At 36.6% G+C, this 15,196-nt stretch overlaps 1 protein-coding gene across 1 annotated transcript; it reads right to left on the bottom strand.

Annotated features, from left to right (window-relative positions):
* Window positions 1-6,012: 6,012 nt before the first annotated feature.
* LOC134226565 (large ribosomal subunit protein eL20) lies at window positions 6,013-13,790 on the bottom strand. The gene is made up of 3 exons (XM_062707415.1): window positions 13,659-13,790; window positions 12,866-13,222; window positions 6,013-6,249 (listed from the first exon to the last, which is right to left on the bottom strand). The coding sequence occupies exons 1-3, from the start codon at window positions 13,770-13,772 to the stop codon at window positions 6,091-6,093; spliced, it is 630 nt and encodes a 209-aa protein (XP_062563399.1). The 5' UTR covers window positions 13,773-13,790; the 3' UTR covers window positions 6,013-6,090.
* Window positions 13,791-15,196: the final 1,406 nt, after the last annotated feature.

Below are 15,196 nucleotides of genomic sequence, written 5' to 3'. Positions count from 1 at the left end.
GATTCAGGACAGGTTGTTAGAGATTTACCCCACATTAGACAATATTTGTTCATCCAAACGAAATACAAACCCCGTGCATTTGAAGCAGGCAGCACTATGTGTCATGAATGGTAAATTTAGAAATAGGCCTCGAGTATTTACTGATGCATCTAAAGATCAGGCAAGTTGTGGAATCGGAATTTACGTAGAACATACTAAATCAAAACATTTTTATAAATTGCAAACTGAAACTAGTAGGGGTAGTAGGGGCAATATGAACATACGGGGCAATATGAGCCACCCTCATTTTGAGCTTATTGACAAGTTTTATCATGTAAAAGTTATATGATCTTTAAGAGGATGCTCCACATATGCCTCAACGTGAAAACCGCATTAAAATTCAATTCAAACATGAAAATACACTTGAAAATGTAAATTTTCGCTGCATAGGCAAAATTATTATAAGATTTGAAGTTTATAAATAAGGTTTTGACACAAAACTGATTAAAATACAGGTCAAAATACACCACAATCAAAAGATATATTAAAATTGAATATTGTGCACACATGTTTGTATTGATACAAATCTAAATTTATCATAAAACTTTTTTTTCCAAAACCAGTCTCTATGGGGCAATATGGGCATACCTGCACAGATCAAGGTATCAGGCCTTAAAATGCGAAAAAGCTCAAATTTCAGTAGTTAAATACAAGAATATTATCATATAGGGGAAGTGCACCGGTTTTGGCCAACTTAGTGCCTAATTTGGCCAACCCTGAAAAATACATATTTTTCCAAAATAATCGATCAGTTGAAAGCGGCGTTGAATCGTGAAGGATATATCTCTTGTTGGAACTATTAAAACCCTCCCGATTTGCTTTATTCTTGAAGTTATTCGCAAAATTGGCCAAATTAGAAACATGGCCAAAACCGGTACAGTTCCCCTATGTAAGATTCATTACGGAAAAATTACAACAGCGCATTACTGCGATCGAAACAGAAAAAAAGACCATTGACCAATTGAAATGTGGCTGTTCCAACGGTGACGAGTGACAAATCGGTTCAGTCTGCTGTTGAGCGGTTTATTAATTTTATTTGGTATGGAATACTCCAAACTGTTGTAGGAATATCATATTCTTCCTTATTACGATACTTTTTTCGCCTAAATAAACGTTTTGGATGGGTGGCCCATACTGCCCCAAATGGTGGCTCATATTGCCCCGTATAGTCGGGAACACACATTGAAATCAATACATTTTCAAAAGTGCATTCCAACAATTTCCAAGCGGATTTTTCGTCATTCATCGATGAAATATGGAAGGTAACATTCTCTAGTATAAGTCAACTACATTTGAATGATGTTTTTTGAGCTTTTCAGCGCTTTTCGGCACGATTTCCTTAGGTGGCCCATATTGCCCCGATCACCCCTATAGCAACTGCTGAGTTAATTGCAATTAGCGAAGCATTTAACATTATAGAAGAACAAGAGATTCATTTTGCTGTTATTTATACTGATTCTAGAACCGCGTGTCAGATATTACAAGAAGCTTTAAATTCACTATCAGCACCCCAAATAGTCGTTGAAATAATAAAAAGGGCTATTCATTGGAAAACTACTCTTCAATGGATCCCCAGTCATGTGCAAATTTCAGGAAATGAAACCGCTGATACATTAGCTAAACATAGTCTAACAGATACTAAGACCAAGTCCAATCAAATATTGCTCAAAGATGCTTATTGGAAATTTAAAAATATTCTTATCACAAATAGTAATAACTGGTATAAGGAATATGCACTTGAAAAGGGAAAGTATTTTTTCGAATTCCAAAATGAAATTCAGGCGGAGGCATGGTTTTTTAACAAACAATTATCGAACGAACAAACAAGACTGCTAAATAGACTAATATCGGGACATAATCTGTCGAACTATTGGAAAGCTAAAATGAAAATAATTCAAGATGAGAACTGTGACCTTTGTGACGAACCCGACACCAGTGACCACGTTATACTGCATTGCCTGAAGTACGGTCGAATCAGAGCCCAATATTCATTTGATTGCAAATATCATAAATTAATTGACTTGTTCAAGACAAAAAATCTTGATTTATTCATAGAAGTAACTAGTTTCCTAAAACACATAAAAGTTGAACTATAGTTATTAATATTGAAATATATCACTGTTATTAAGGGATTAGAGAGAGTCTGAAATATGGTCAAAACCTCGACCGAAACACGATCTACGTACGTGACACCATAAACGAAATGAGGAAAGCAACAGGGCAATATAGTCTTGGTAACTACGCCCTTACACTGCTGTCATCGGACTGACGGCAACAGAGAAGAAGAAGAAGAAGAAGAATACTACATATCGTATATGTACACTGAAAACCAAAACTACCCAAAAGTGGGTTGTTTGCACTCAAAACCGTGGTTTGGGCCAATAACCCAAATTTGAGTAAAATGACTTTTCTGGCACTAGGTAGTTTGCCTTTAATCCCATGTAAACAATTTACCCAAAGCTGAGTTTAATTTATCCAAAGCGGACCTTAATCAACCCAAAATAGAGAATATTGAATTTACTCAAATTTGGGTTATTGGGCTGAGCAACCTCGGTGAGGTGTTTGCATCTTGCTCTAGTTTTGATAGCAATCATGGGAAAGAAAGGGAAAACTACCCAATTTTGGGTAAATTTTTTCTGCGATATTCTCATCAGTGCGTATATTGAACTCAAAGTTTGGGTTGATTTATCTGTCCGTGTATACAGAGATGATAAGTGAGAGACTTTGCTCTTTCTCTTTAGGATTCAATCGCTGAAAGCGGGTGTAATACGAAAGACTGAAACACATAAGGCTGGATGAGTGGGGCGTCATGTTCATTTTTTTCAAATCAATGGTTTTTAGAAACCATTCTGGGTCCTGAACAACTGTACAGAATTTGGGACCGACTGGTTGCTTCCTCGCTTTCCGCATCGCGTTTGAAGTTTGTATGGAAATTAGTATGGGAGAACGTATATTTTTGCATTTCTACTACTAGAGATTTCAGTTCATCGTAAACCAAGTGGCACATTGCGTTAAAGTATAGCCCAAAGGATGCTGAAAAACTTTGCTGAAGAAGGCACCTTGCTGGAACGTCCACGAAAAAAGTTATAACGCTTCGAACATTGAGTGTTCAAACCATATGCAAAAAATCGTTTATTCTGCCAGCACCGCCGTACTACGTAGACCAATAATTTAACTGAGTGTTATTTCAAAATAATAATTAATTCAATTATTGATCTTATAGGGCTATTGAGCTAATGGGAGCTATCCGGATTTATTTCACAAAGAAAAAAATCCGACTAGAAGGAAGATGAGTTTTGCCATTCTATAACCATAGGTTATACGGTAGTGCTGGCAGAAACATTGATTTCTTGCATATGGTTTGAACAATCAATTTTCGAAACGTAATAATATTTTTTGTAGACCTTCCAGCTACGTACCTTCTTCGGCAAAGTCTTTCGGCATCTTGCAGACTATATGCAAACGCTAAGAGCAAAAATGGATTGTACGACATTTCGCGATAAAACATTCCGCCGTTAACCATTTCGCGGTCTACCATTTCGTGGTTTATATTATTTGGTGGTATACCATTCCGCGGTTAGTACAATCCCGCGGTGAAACTTTTCGCGGTTAATACCAATTTGCAGGTTTAATTTTACTAATGTTACAAGTTATGTGTTCTTTAGCTTTGTAAAGCCTGGAAATTCATCTAATTATTATGTATAGCGAATAATCATTGAGTTTACACCAGACTCATATAAATTCAAGTCCCAACAAAAAAATGTTTTAACCAAAACATCGAACGAACTGGAGTGTTCGCCTGAAATCTTCACACAGTTCTGCTCACAATTCACAGTTGCTTAGCCCAAGGTGAGTTTGGGCCAGTCACGATGGACGGAGTCCCACACTTTGGAAAATTCCAGTATGGTAGTTTGGCATTTACTAAACACGTATGCTAGGTTGTGCGTAAATGCATTCTCTCTTGTAAAAAATAGGTACACCGTTGTGCAGCAATACGATACTCTACACAGTAAGACATCGTAAGGGCGATTCACATATTTTCGTGATTGAGACGGTCGAAAGCTTTTTCGTATTCTATGAAAATCAAATAAAGATTAGGCCGTTACAAATACCGTGATGTGCCCTAATTTCGCGCGCGCCCTAACTTCGCGCATTATAAAATCATTTATTTTTTTTTTTCAAATTTTAAGTGCCAGTCAAAATTGAAAAATTTGGAGGGTTACAAAATATCATTGTTGTTAAATGTTTTTCACGAAAAAATTTGAAAAACAAACTTGGTTTAATACACCAAATAAAATTATTTCAATTTGATCCTCCCATCGACCGCCATATTTGCTTGTGCTTAGCGTAGCGACGAAGAACATGGCCCAAGTAAACAAATGATTTTACTGTACAAAACTGGCTACCTACTTTTTGGAAATATTTGTATCCATTATGCTCTGTTGGATAGGGGGACAAGGGGCAATATGGACACCCTAAGGTTTTAATCAATTTTAGGTGATTTAAATTGAATATAATTCGGATTTCAAGCAATTACATGATACTATTACTCGTTAACTACCAGTTCTGTTTTGAATCGTATTGAAAATAAGGCAATTTCAATCAAATAGGACGATTTTGTAATAGTTAATTTTTCACTACTCTCGGGAAGGTAGCGGGGTACATTGGACACCCCCATGGGGCAGTATGGACACTGTTATAAAATATGAAGAAAATTATCTTACTTGTGATTATATGCCATTGTAACCTATTTTATGGATCATCCAACATAAATATTACCCAATTGTTCATCTTCCTGTCATGATTTTGTATGAGACACCTAAAATTGTGTTTGGATCATCAACATCCGACAATCTTTTTCCCTATTCTTAAGCGAGGTCATATATGGTCGTTTTCTATATTAATTCCATGACGAATAGAAGAAGATTGATTACGTAACGCAAAAATATACCACTTTCAGCCGGCCTCATACATGTATGTCGAACTTTTTGTATGAAGCATATGATTGTTTTATATGAATCCTCACACTTATTGCAAGACCCCTTATCAATCGTCTCTACTCTAAGCATTGCATAATCTATGCATACTCTTATTCACTCTACTGGCATCGCCAATCCTTCCAATGGGTTGTACCGATCAACTTGCCAACGAGATTGCCAAATCTATACAAAACACTTCCTTTTTTTGTCGCACTTTCAGCGACTTTTATGGTATATATATGCTTCTATGGTATATATGTCATGTACTGGAACTTTTATAGCGATTTATAATTCCGCACCACAATAACAAGAAAATAACACAATATGAAAGCCAAGTTCGATGAGTTTGAGGTTATGTTTTTAATTTTTAAGGTGTCAGTTCTACCCCCATATAGAGTGTTCAGTTTGCCCCAACAGGTGAACAAATTTAAAAACTGTTGGAAATTTTGTAAAAATCAAGGAAACTTGTCACAAATGCATGCCAGAGCACTGTAAATAACAGAATTTTGCTATGGGATGACCAGTTATTGAGAAATCATATTCTGTGGTAAAATTGAAAAACGATTATTCGTAAAGTGTTTTGTTATTCCTGATCTCGAGTGAGTGAGTTATTTTCTTTAGCAGGCAAAAGATCATTGATGTCCCGTATAGCATATTAGCGAAACACTAACAGGAATGCATCAGAACAGAAGCAGAGGGGTGGAGTAAGGGTGGAGTAATGAATAATTAAAATAAATTTTCGTAAGTAAAATTTGTTGATTTTTTTATCCGAAAAGTCTATAAAAATATTACTCCTAAATAAGTAATATCATAGTTGTATCAAAAGCCGATCACTCCAAAGCCGATAGATGATAAAAGCCTCGCAAACCCACAAAGTATAATCAATCAACTCAGCTCGCCGAACTGACACCGCCCAGTTCCGGTAAAAGATGGTGAGAAATACATAACCTACCTTTCCTAGGAATTGTTTCTTTCTATGAACTACACAATCAGCTTACATCATTTCTTACGATCATTTTTACTCCCTAAAAAGAGTGGAATTAACAGTACAATGAACGGCGAATCCGAATATTTACTGATAGTAGGTATCCGGCCGGCGGTAAGAGAACAGCTTCCGGTAGCGCTTGTGGTGGTATCTCTGCACCAGCGGGAAGCGGATCTTCGAGTCGTGGAACTGCTTGATGTGGGCACGACGGGTCTTCGAGGCCTCCACCGATTCTACCTTGATGATCTGCATAGGAACAAAGGGAAAACAGCATTAATTATTTAAATATACTGGAGAACAATTATTGTGTTTCAAATTTGATGTTTGTTTTTATGTTTTCCTCCGAGGTCAAAATTCAGTAAACAATTCGTACTTTTGATTGATCAAAATACATATCAAGTCTTGTGATTTGTTTGTAGTTAACATTACTTTTACAATCGATTATTCGTGCTATCAAACATTGAATTTTAAAATTCGGAGGGAATTGATCACTCTCCAATAACTTAGCTTGGTAGAAATGGAAAGGTGCTCTCTGATTTTTTTTAAATATTTTGCTTCAAAATGTGTAGATTTTCCAACTTGTTGTCTATTCACAGCTATTTTTGTTATGGAATTCGACAGTGTACGCATCTTAGAATTTAGGGAGAATTAATTCCCTTTTTATGTTTTTATTATATCTACATGGTCCGGCTATTGAAGTGCTACATAAGGTGCTTTTGTGTTGTTTTACATAAGAGGCTACCAAGAAGTTACTTCAGGACTTGCACAAAAAACATGATTTAGAGCAGCCGCGACTTCCAGACATTTGCTGTTGAGGATGCCGCTGGCAACTCTGCTGATGGGCAGCCTCTTCAATAATTTTGCGGATGGATTATGACGTACGATTCGATGATATTGCAGATGTCAGTAGGAATATACACAATAACGCATACACGTGAACTAGAATACGAAATTGCGGTTTCATCAAAGCAAATAGCAGGTTCAAGTAAACTAAAATTAAATTAAGAGAAAGAATAATGTAATCGATTGAATTTACAGATTAGAATATTAGCACCTATTAACAGAAGAATTTGTTACGGGAAGTTGTTGGATAATTTGTGTGGTATAAGGAGACTAAAGTAAGTTGAAATGAATTTATATTATGGACTCTGACTAACAAAGTAAATAAACTTATAGCTTTGAGCTTACTTTCATCGGGAGCAAGGACGAGTTTGCTTCAAAGAATCTTCGAAATTAATTACCATATCCAACATTTCCCATACAGTGAAATTGATAGGGTTCAGGTCCGGCTAACTCGCTGGCCGCTCTTAGCTCGAAATGACCCCTGAAGACCGCTCAGTTAGGTTTTCTTCACTTTTTGAGCCGGTGTCTAATCCTGTCGTAAGACCCAACATCTGGTCTCAAAATAACGACGTCCCCACGGTTCGACGACGTTTTGTAGAACTACTTCTAATTTTTTTGTATTTTATAATTTTTACTCCCTTATGTAGCAGTTCAATTGCCGGCCCCTGTACACAATAATATTTTTTTGAACCCACCCACCAATTTGTCAAATCTATAATATAGCATTTGGTCACTGTTATGAAAAATTATTCATATTTTGCATGGCCACTGGAAAAATCGAAAAACAACGTCCTGTAAAAATATAATATGTAGTACGAACGGTTGTCAGGGAATCAATTTTTCTTTGTATGCGCATGCGACACAAGCGACAAGGGAGAACCAGAGACAAAGCTTTGGTTTTGTCGGATTTTGTTGCTAACTTTTTATCTCGTTATTTTGCATTATTTTGGTTTTATGTTATCATAGTTTCTGCTTTTATAGAAATATTCGAGAATCTAACACTGATTGCAAAAATAGCATCGTTTTCTTGAAATTATCAGAGCATGCAGAACCAGCCCCGTGGCAAGAGATGCTTCTCAGCGTAGCGAACATCTTCATGAATATGTCCAGCATACATTTTGAAAAGTACTTCTCCAGAATCGTGCCTTTACAAGCAACTGGTTTTTATCCAAAATATTGTTGGCTACACTTGTTCAATTTGGTCAAAAATAATACCAGTTATTATGGGCATGTAAATATAATCCTAAAACATGTTTCAGCACACCATCGATTTCATTTCATTTTCACTAATGAATGTTGTTCGATTTGCATCCCCGGACCATTTCAACTGTGATGCTCGTCACAGTATAAACAATAATAATATCTTTTGTTTGATTCGGAGCGGGAGAACAAGCTACGAAATATGATTTCTTGTAGCGTTTGATTTCACCTGTAGATTCCCTCCAATTCGTAAGTTTATTATATTTTATCATCAAATAACATAATTCCCATGGTCAATGATGTAAATCTTGCAAATTATTTTGAAAACAATTTTCAGATTTAACCAAAACAAATAGTAAACAAAACACATGATGTTTATTTTCGTACAATAACAACGGACGGTAATGAGCTACCGTCCGTGCACGGAAGAAAAAAAGTACCCAAAATTGAGTATTTTTAAACTTACTTTTGAGTTATTTTTTCTCTTCTCTTTCATCCACTCTTTCTTTTGTTGTCAAAAACAAAAGAGCCAAACAATCCAACGACGCCAGTTCAATACGGGAAGCCAATTTTGAGTTTTATTACCTGAGATCGAAATTGAGTGAATTAAACTTATATTTGGGTCAATAAATTTTCCGTTGAGTACTTTTTTAACATGGGAGTAAAGGCAAACTACTTCGACCCTACTTACTCAATTTTGGCTTCCCGTACGGATGTTCGAGGTTGGGTGAATTAAACTCACTATTGGGTAGTTTATTTCTTCCGTGTGGACATGGTGGCTATTGTCAAACCCCTTGTGATAGTATAGGACGCCAGGGGGGGTGTGCAGAACAAATGATTCTTGTCATATTGTGTTCGGGTTCTGATAAAGGCTTGTTACGAGATGCGTTGATGAAAAGGGTATATTGTTAGGCGTTTCTCGAATATTGATTCCCTGACCTTTGTCAATCCAAACATGAATCGGAAGTAGCCTCACAATTTTCACAACATAGTTTATACTTCTTTGATGCATATTTCCCAAGTTTTTGACGTAAACTACGTCTAAGGGGAAGACTCGGATACAGGGTGACAAATGAAAATTTCCAAATTCGAGACCGTCACGAAATCATGTAAGATTTCAAACGTTAATAGCTTCTTTATTTTTCAATGGATTTTCGAGATTTTATTATCAATGGAATCGGAAACTCTCCAGCAATTTTTCAAGCAAATTGGAGCTATTCATTATCAATGTAAAAACATTGAAAATTCCAATTCTTTACCAACCCAGTAAAATTTTGTTACGACCGCCGTCTGGTGCCGTTGGTTCTTGCGCTCTACTTTTGTGCGGTGATTCGCACAAAAAGTACAACAATAGAACCAGACAGGGATATAGCGCAGCTGTCAACCCCATACAGATGCACCGTAGTAAACATGAGTTTGACATTTTTGGAAATTCTGACAGTTTTGGGCATTCTGACATTTTCGGTTTGTGCACGCTTAATTCAGTTGACCCTTTTCCATGAGTTTTAACGGGGTTAACTCCTGTAAACGACTCGTATTTTTTGGCGTGCACTACACGACTCAGAGGAATAAATCATTTTTAAGTCATAAATCTGTGTAAGTAAAGGAATTAAAGAGTAAACATATTTGGGTATGTATTTTATGTTTGCTACGGTGATTTTGACTTTTGCTATACCCCTGGAACCAGAGCATTGACAGCGGTCGGAGCAAAAAAGTAGTGTTTATGAAAAAGTGCTACAGATGCTGGACATGTTGATGTAAGCAAGAAGTGATCATTCAAATTGATTATCAACTATACTGCCCTATACTATACTGATCGCATATTTCTACATTGCTTTGAGAATAGGTCGTATGTGCAAAAGAGAGGCTCTCTTTGTTCACGCTCTCTTTCGCTTGTACATAAGCTAGTTTTGCATATTTTGCCACATTTTCACTTCAGAACGCTAGACAAAACTATAATCTTTAGATATCTGCCAAGAAATCTGAAGTAAACTTTATTATAGATCTGTAATAATCGAAAGAGAATGGAGGCAAAGAGAGACTCTCTTTTGCACATACGACCTATTCTCAAAGCACTCTAGATTTGTAACATTTGCATTTTGGTTGATTTTGTAAATCGTTTGTCAATCCTCCCCACAAACTCAATCATTTCCAACTTACCACAGATAAGCAAGATAGTAAAGCCTATTTTACTGTTGTGGGATTAGATGCAATAAATTGAGCTTTCAGAACGATTCACAGGCTTTTTACAAAATGAACAAAAATGCGAGTGTTACAAATATGCGATCATGGGCAGTATAAACAATATTATCTTACTATTTAGGCCGCCCCCTTTTAAAATAACACTTCAAAATCACACAACAGTGGGAGAAAGTAAAGGCACCACTGCGGAATAATAAATTTGGGGGTTTTAAATGAAAATTTTAAATTGTCATATCCAACCATTTTCATATATTGAGTTACGCTAATTTTGTTCGAAACACAAATGAATTGGTGAGATCGAACATGATTTGCGGAAAAACTACACATTACCAAAACGAACTTGCTACCTCCCGACCCCATATATCCAACATCCCAATGGTTACTCGTAGAAGTGCAGATGACTCGTCGGCCTCTATTAAAGAGTATCACGTCAAGATATTCATAACCATTCATTAATTGGGCCCGCATTCGGACACGTCCGGCGCCGGTATTACTTAAATTTGGGTCACCCGTTTGTACACATTGAAAGTTATATTATTCTCAAATATCATCTGTTGGTTCTCTTTGTAATTACATCTGGCCTGGCAGAAACAGAGTAACAACAGAGTCAATCATGCTCATAAGAGTGGTTCAAATTTTGACTTTTTCGCTCCCCTATGCTTAAACGGTGGCATCAGTTGTCTTTATAGAACTTCCCTAATTTTTAGCAGATTTGGTTGTAATTTGACTTAGCACGTGCGATTTGAAGTTTGAGAATTACTATGACAACAATAACTTTTTTGGAAAACCGTTATGCAATGTTGCTCATTAATATATATAAAAATATATGAGTACGTTGGCACCATAGGAAATTTAGCGAGCGAATAAATCATTTTTGTTCCGAAACAATTTGCTGCTTGCATGAAAAATTGTCAAGGAAATACTAAATCGTGGGAAATTCAATTGAGCACGTAAAAGAATAAATTATCAATAATGAACATTTTTGTTTTCTTTCTAACTTTGCTTACGAAATCGATCGGTTCACAACAACCGTCTTACAGATTAGGAAATATTCGTTGAAGTCAGTGCCGGACACATAAGCCATTTGACAAAAAAAAAACTAACTATCCGGATTATGTTTCCTTTTATACCTTATACATAAAATATGGCCATTGATGATTCATACAAGCCATTTTTGATTCTTTGAACACGTTTTACGACGATGAATTTTGGAGAAAAAATTCACGGTTCAGAAAAATGTCTCCTAGTACCGGACACTATTGCATCAAATATTCAATTGTTCAAATGTGACTAAGTTCCTGTTACATGAGTAAAGACATCATTCAGAATAATCATATTTTTTACGTGCTTCAAGCTGTAAATATTAAAAATTGTTTGTAGAGCTTATTTGACTCTTCAGCTAAATTTTTTACATCTTAATCCAAATTCTCACCTTTTTGAATGTCCGCTTCAATTTTTGTTTCTGTGGCTTTCTCAGCAAGAAACAATTGAATTGAAGTAAGTGTAACAAAACAGGTGTAAAAAATTGCTATGAAAAATTTAAATGTCCGAACCCACAATTGCATAGATTATAGAACATCTAACAAATCTTCATCATTATTTAAAATATGGCTAATATTGACCATCTTCACATAATCAGAATGCATTTGATTGATTTTAATATTGTTGGTTCAAACCTTCTAAAATAACGCGAAACATCAAAATTTTAAGCATTTTTATTCAATTTCAAATTTTGTACAAAGCTTACCACATGAAGATCTGATACCCCAAGCCGTTAAAAGCCTTTTCAATAGCTTTCTTTTGTACTTAATAAGTTGAAGGAGGGAGCTCTGTAAGTATCGTTTTAAGAAGTGTCCGGTATTGGGAGGTGTCCTGCGCTGGGGGATCTCCCCTTAAATAGTTAATGAGCCGCCGCACGAAACGATCTTTCACATACGGGGCGATTTCCATACAAACTTCAAACTGCTCGTACTCAGTTAAATTACAACCAATTCAGTTGAAAATTTAGGAGGTTCATCAAAACAGCAAATGTAATCGTTCAAGCATAGGGAAGCGAAAAAGTCAAAATTTCAATCACTCTAAGCTCTAAGCAAATTAATTATTATCTTATGATCTGTTTTACGTAGTTTACGTCAGGCGGTCGTATCTTGTATATAACCCTTCTGATTTTTTTTATATTGCTACCAAATTCACATTTGATTTGGTTTATAATAATAGTAGGTACCTACAAATGATTTTATTTTTTGTTTTTCAATGCAAAAATAGTGACTTTAGTGATCATTTTCGAATAATAGTGCGAATAGTGACTTTGGATGCAAATAATGACTTTTTAGTGATAGACTAGACTCAAAATACTGACCAAGTCACTAAAAAGTGACTCGCTAAAAGGCATACACTTCTTTATCCAAATGCATGTTTGCTGTCTTCGTTGTTTCTTATTCATATGGGACAAATATACGATTACAGTATATACCTGTCAGGAAAACAAACCAGGCTTTAAATCGATAATACTGCAATGGATTTTGAGTTCTTTACTTTAACTTAACAGAAATAGTTTCTCCACGGTATCCTTGGCCCTGCGACCAACCCTCGGTCATAGCATTTTTTAAAAACTCACCTGGATGGAGTGGGCACGGGCACGATGACGCGAAGCCATATCGCTGTAGCACTGAGTGACAGCACCGCCAACGGTCAGATCACGATACTCGCGGTACATGTTGTGCGTACCGGAGCGAGAATCGTAGCGCAGCCAGATTCCGAAATTCTTAACGCGCAGCGGGGTCTTCTCCAGAATGCGCTTCACCGAGACGATCTCGCCGGTGGCCTTCTTGAATTTACGCAGCTGCCGCAGGAAGTACCAGAAACGAGACTTGGCAACGATCTGGTCCGGTGCGAAGATGTGCATCTTGAACAGCGGAGGGTTCGGATCCTTCTCCGAGGGCAGCTTACGCCCGATGACCTGATATTCCTTCAGCTGTTGGAGGAACGATCAAACGACAACAAAATCAGTAACAAGGTTAGGAACAGGCGAAGTTTGACAGTTCTCCTCAGAAGCGAAGTGGCTTTGATCTGTTTTGATGATTGTATTTTAAATTTGATCCATTTTTCGATTTTCTCATTCCTATTTACAAATTTTATATACAACATTCTACAAATTCTAATCCAGTCCTTGAGATTGAAGGACTTTCAGTAATAATTCGACGAAACTCTTCCGTAATTCAAGATCGGTCAACAGCCGGAACCAAAAGAAAACACATCACCAAAACATTCATTCCCGCACGATTTTCTCGATAAAATCACGCACAACATCGCGATTTTCATTATCTTCCACGAGAACAGCTTGAACACTTTACTTCCAGAGGATTTTAAGTACGAAATCAAGTTAAATTAGGGAAAAAATAGGATTTTACCACTCCTTTAGCTTTCATTTTTGACTGCGTTTCTTGAAAGAGGAAACGGAAAAGAACTTTGACAGCACCTGGTTGAACTGAAATTGACAACCGCAGGCTGCAGCAACGCTGCATATTTTGGTTGAAGTTGGAGCGTCGCTTTGAAAATGAGTGCGTTCAAATATAGGCCTTTTCATGTCAATGTTTATGGACCTGGGAGGGAGAAACAGATTCAAAAAATGTGTGTGTCAATCAAGCCGAGCCGAAATCAAGCTGTCATGACATGTCAGTGCGAGCCGAGAACAAAACTTTCGTCAAGAAAATTTTCTGAGGCAATACACTGAGCTTAATTACTTTTGAAATTTTGGTGGCCCTTCATTTTTATGTGCAACGCACACATAAAATAAATCCACAACTAATATAAATTAATTGGCCTTACCAATATACTTTAAATGCATCTGCAAATATTATTCGTCTGCCCTGCTTTATAGACGAATCCAAGTAAAAATAAGAAGAAGACACACGACGGTGTTAACTTTGACAGATCCTACAGCTCAGCATAGGGAGATCATTTTAAAATGCTTATAATAAATTCTAGACAAATTGTAATTAAAATCTGATTGATGTACGGTACGGAAAAAGTTCCGAATTACATATCTGGAAGCTTTATCTCAATTTTTTGATTTTTTTTCAAAAATGTATCTATCATACAGTTCGGAACTTTTTCCGTATCATACATCAATCAGATTTTAATTACATTTTGTCTAGAATTTATTATAAGCATTTTAAAATGATCTCCCTATGCTGAGCTGTAGGATCTGTCAAAGTTAACACCGTCGTGTGTCTTCTTCTTATTTTTACTTGGATTCGTCTATAAACCGAACCCAACAATTGTTACTTTATTTTTCAATTACAAAACAAATATTGCAAAAATAAACAATGTATTCAAATGACGTTTTTTATTTATTCTATCATGCTAAAAGAATCAATCGATGATACAATTGCAAAGCACAGTTCCAGCACTAGCAATAGGAAAACTACAAAGCATCTCTTGCACAGTTTCGGACGTTGGATGGTATCCACTGTTTGAGTGCAGCTACACTATAGACTAACGCAAAATGAGCTCCCCCAAGAAATTATGACGTTTGAGCGGGTCGCATAATGAACGCAAAATGAACTTTTGTACGAGAAGACGACCCGCTCAAATGTCAAAATCCATCGGGTGAGTGAATTTCATGAACTCCTGCACAGGTCTATAGCACTTGCTGCCAGGGCTGAGAGAGAATCGGTCCCGAAGGAGAAGATACCGTAGAATTGCAGGGCGACTGTTGCGTTGGAGGCTATCCCCGATGTAAAGGAAGGCACCGCAAGGGAATTTATCCGTTGTGATGAGTTTTGGTACCGGATTGGCTTCTTTCAACAGATGGGGAAACCGTTGTTTTCGATGAAGGATCATAGTTATTCAGCGATCTGTCTTCCTATAACAATGTTGACGCGATTCACCGGTGGCGATGATTAGTTCCGATTGCAACTCCTCTGTTTGGTGGAAACTACACAGA

This window comes from Armigeres subalbatus, chromosome 3 (genome assembly GCF_024139115.2).
Source record: "Armigeres subalbatus isolate Guangzhou_Male chromosome 3, GZ_Asu_2, whole genome shotgun sequence".
In the NCBI taxonomy this organism is placed as follows: domain Eukaryota; kingdom Metazoa; phylum Arthropoda; class Insecta; order Diptera; family Culicidae; genus Armigeres; species Armigeres subalbatus.
The sequence above is the reverse complement of the archived record's forward strand: the minus strand, read 5'-3'. Positions and strand labels throughout refer to the sequence as shown.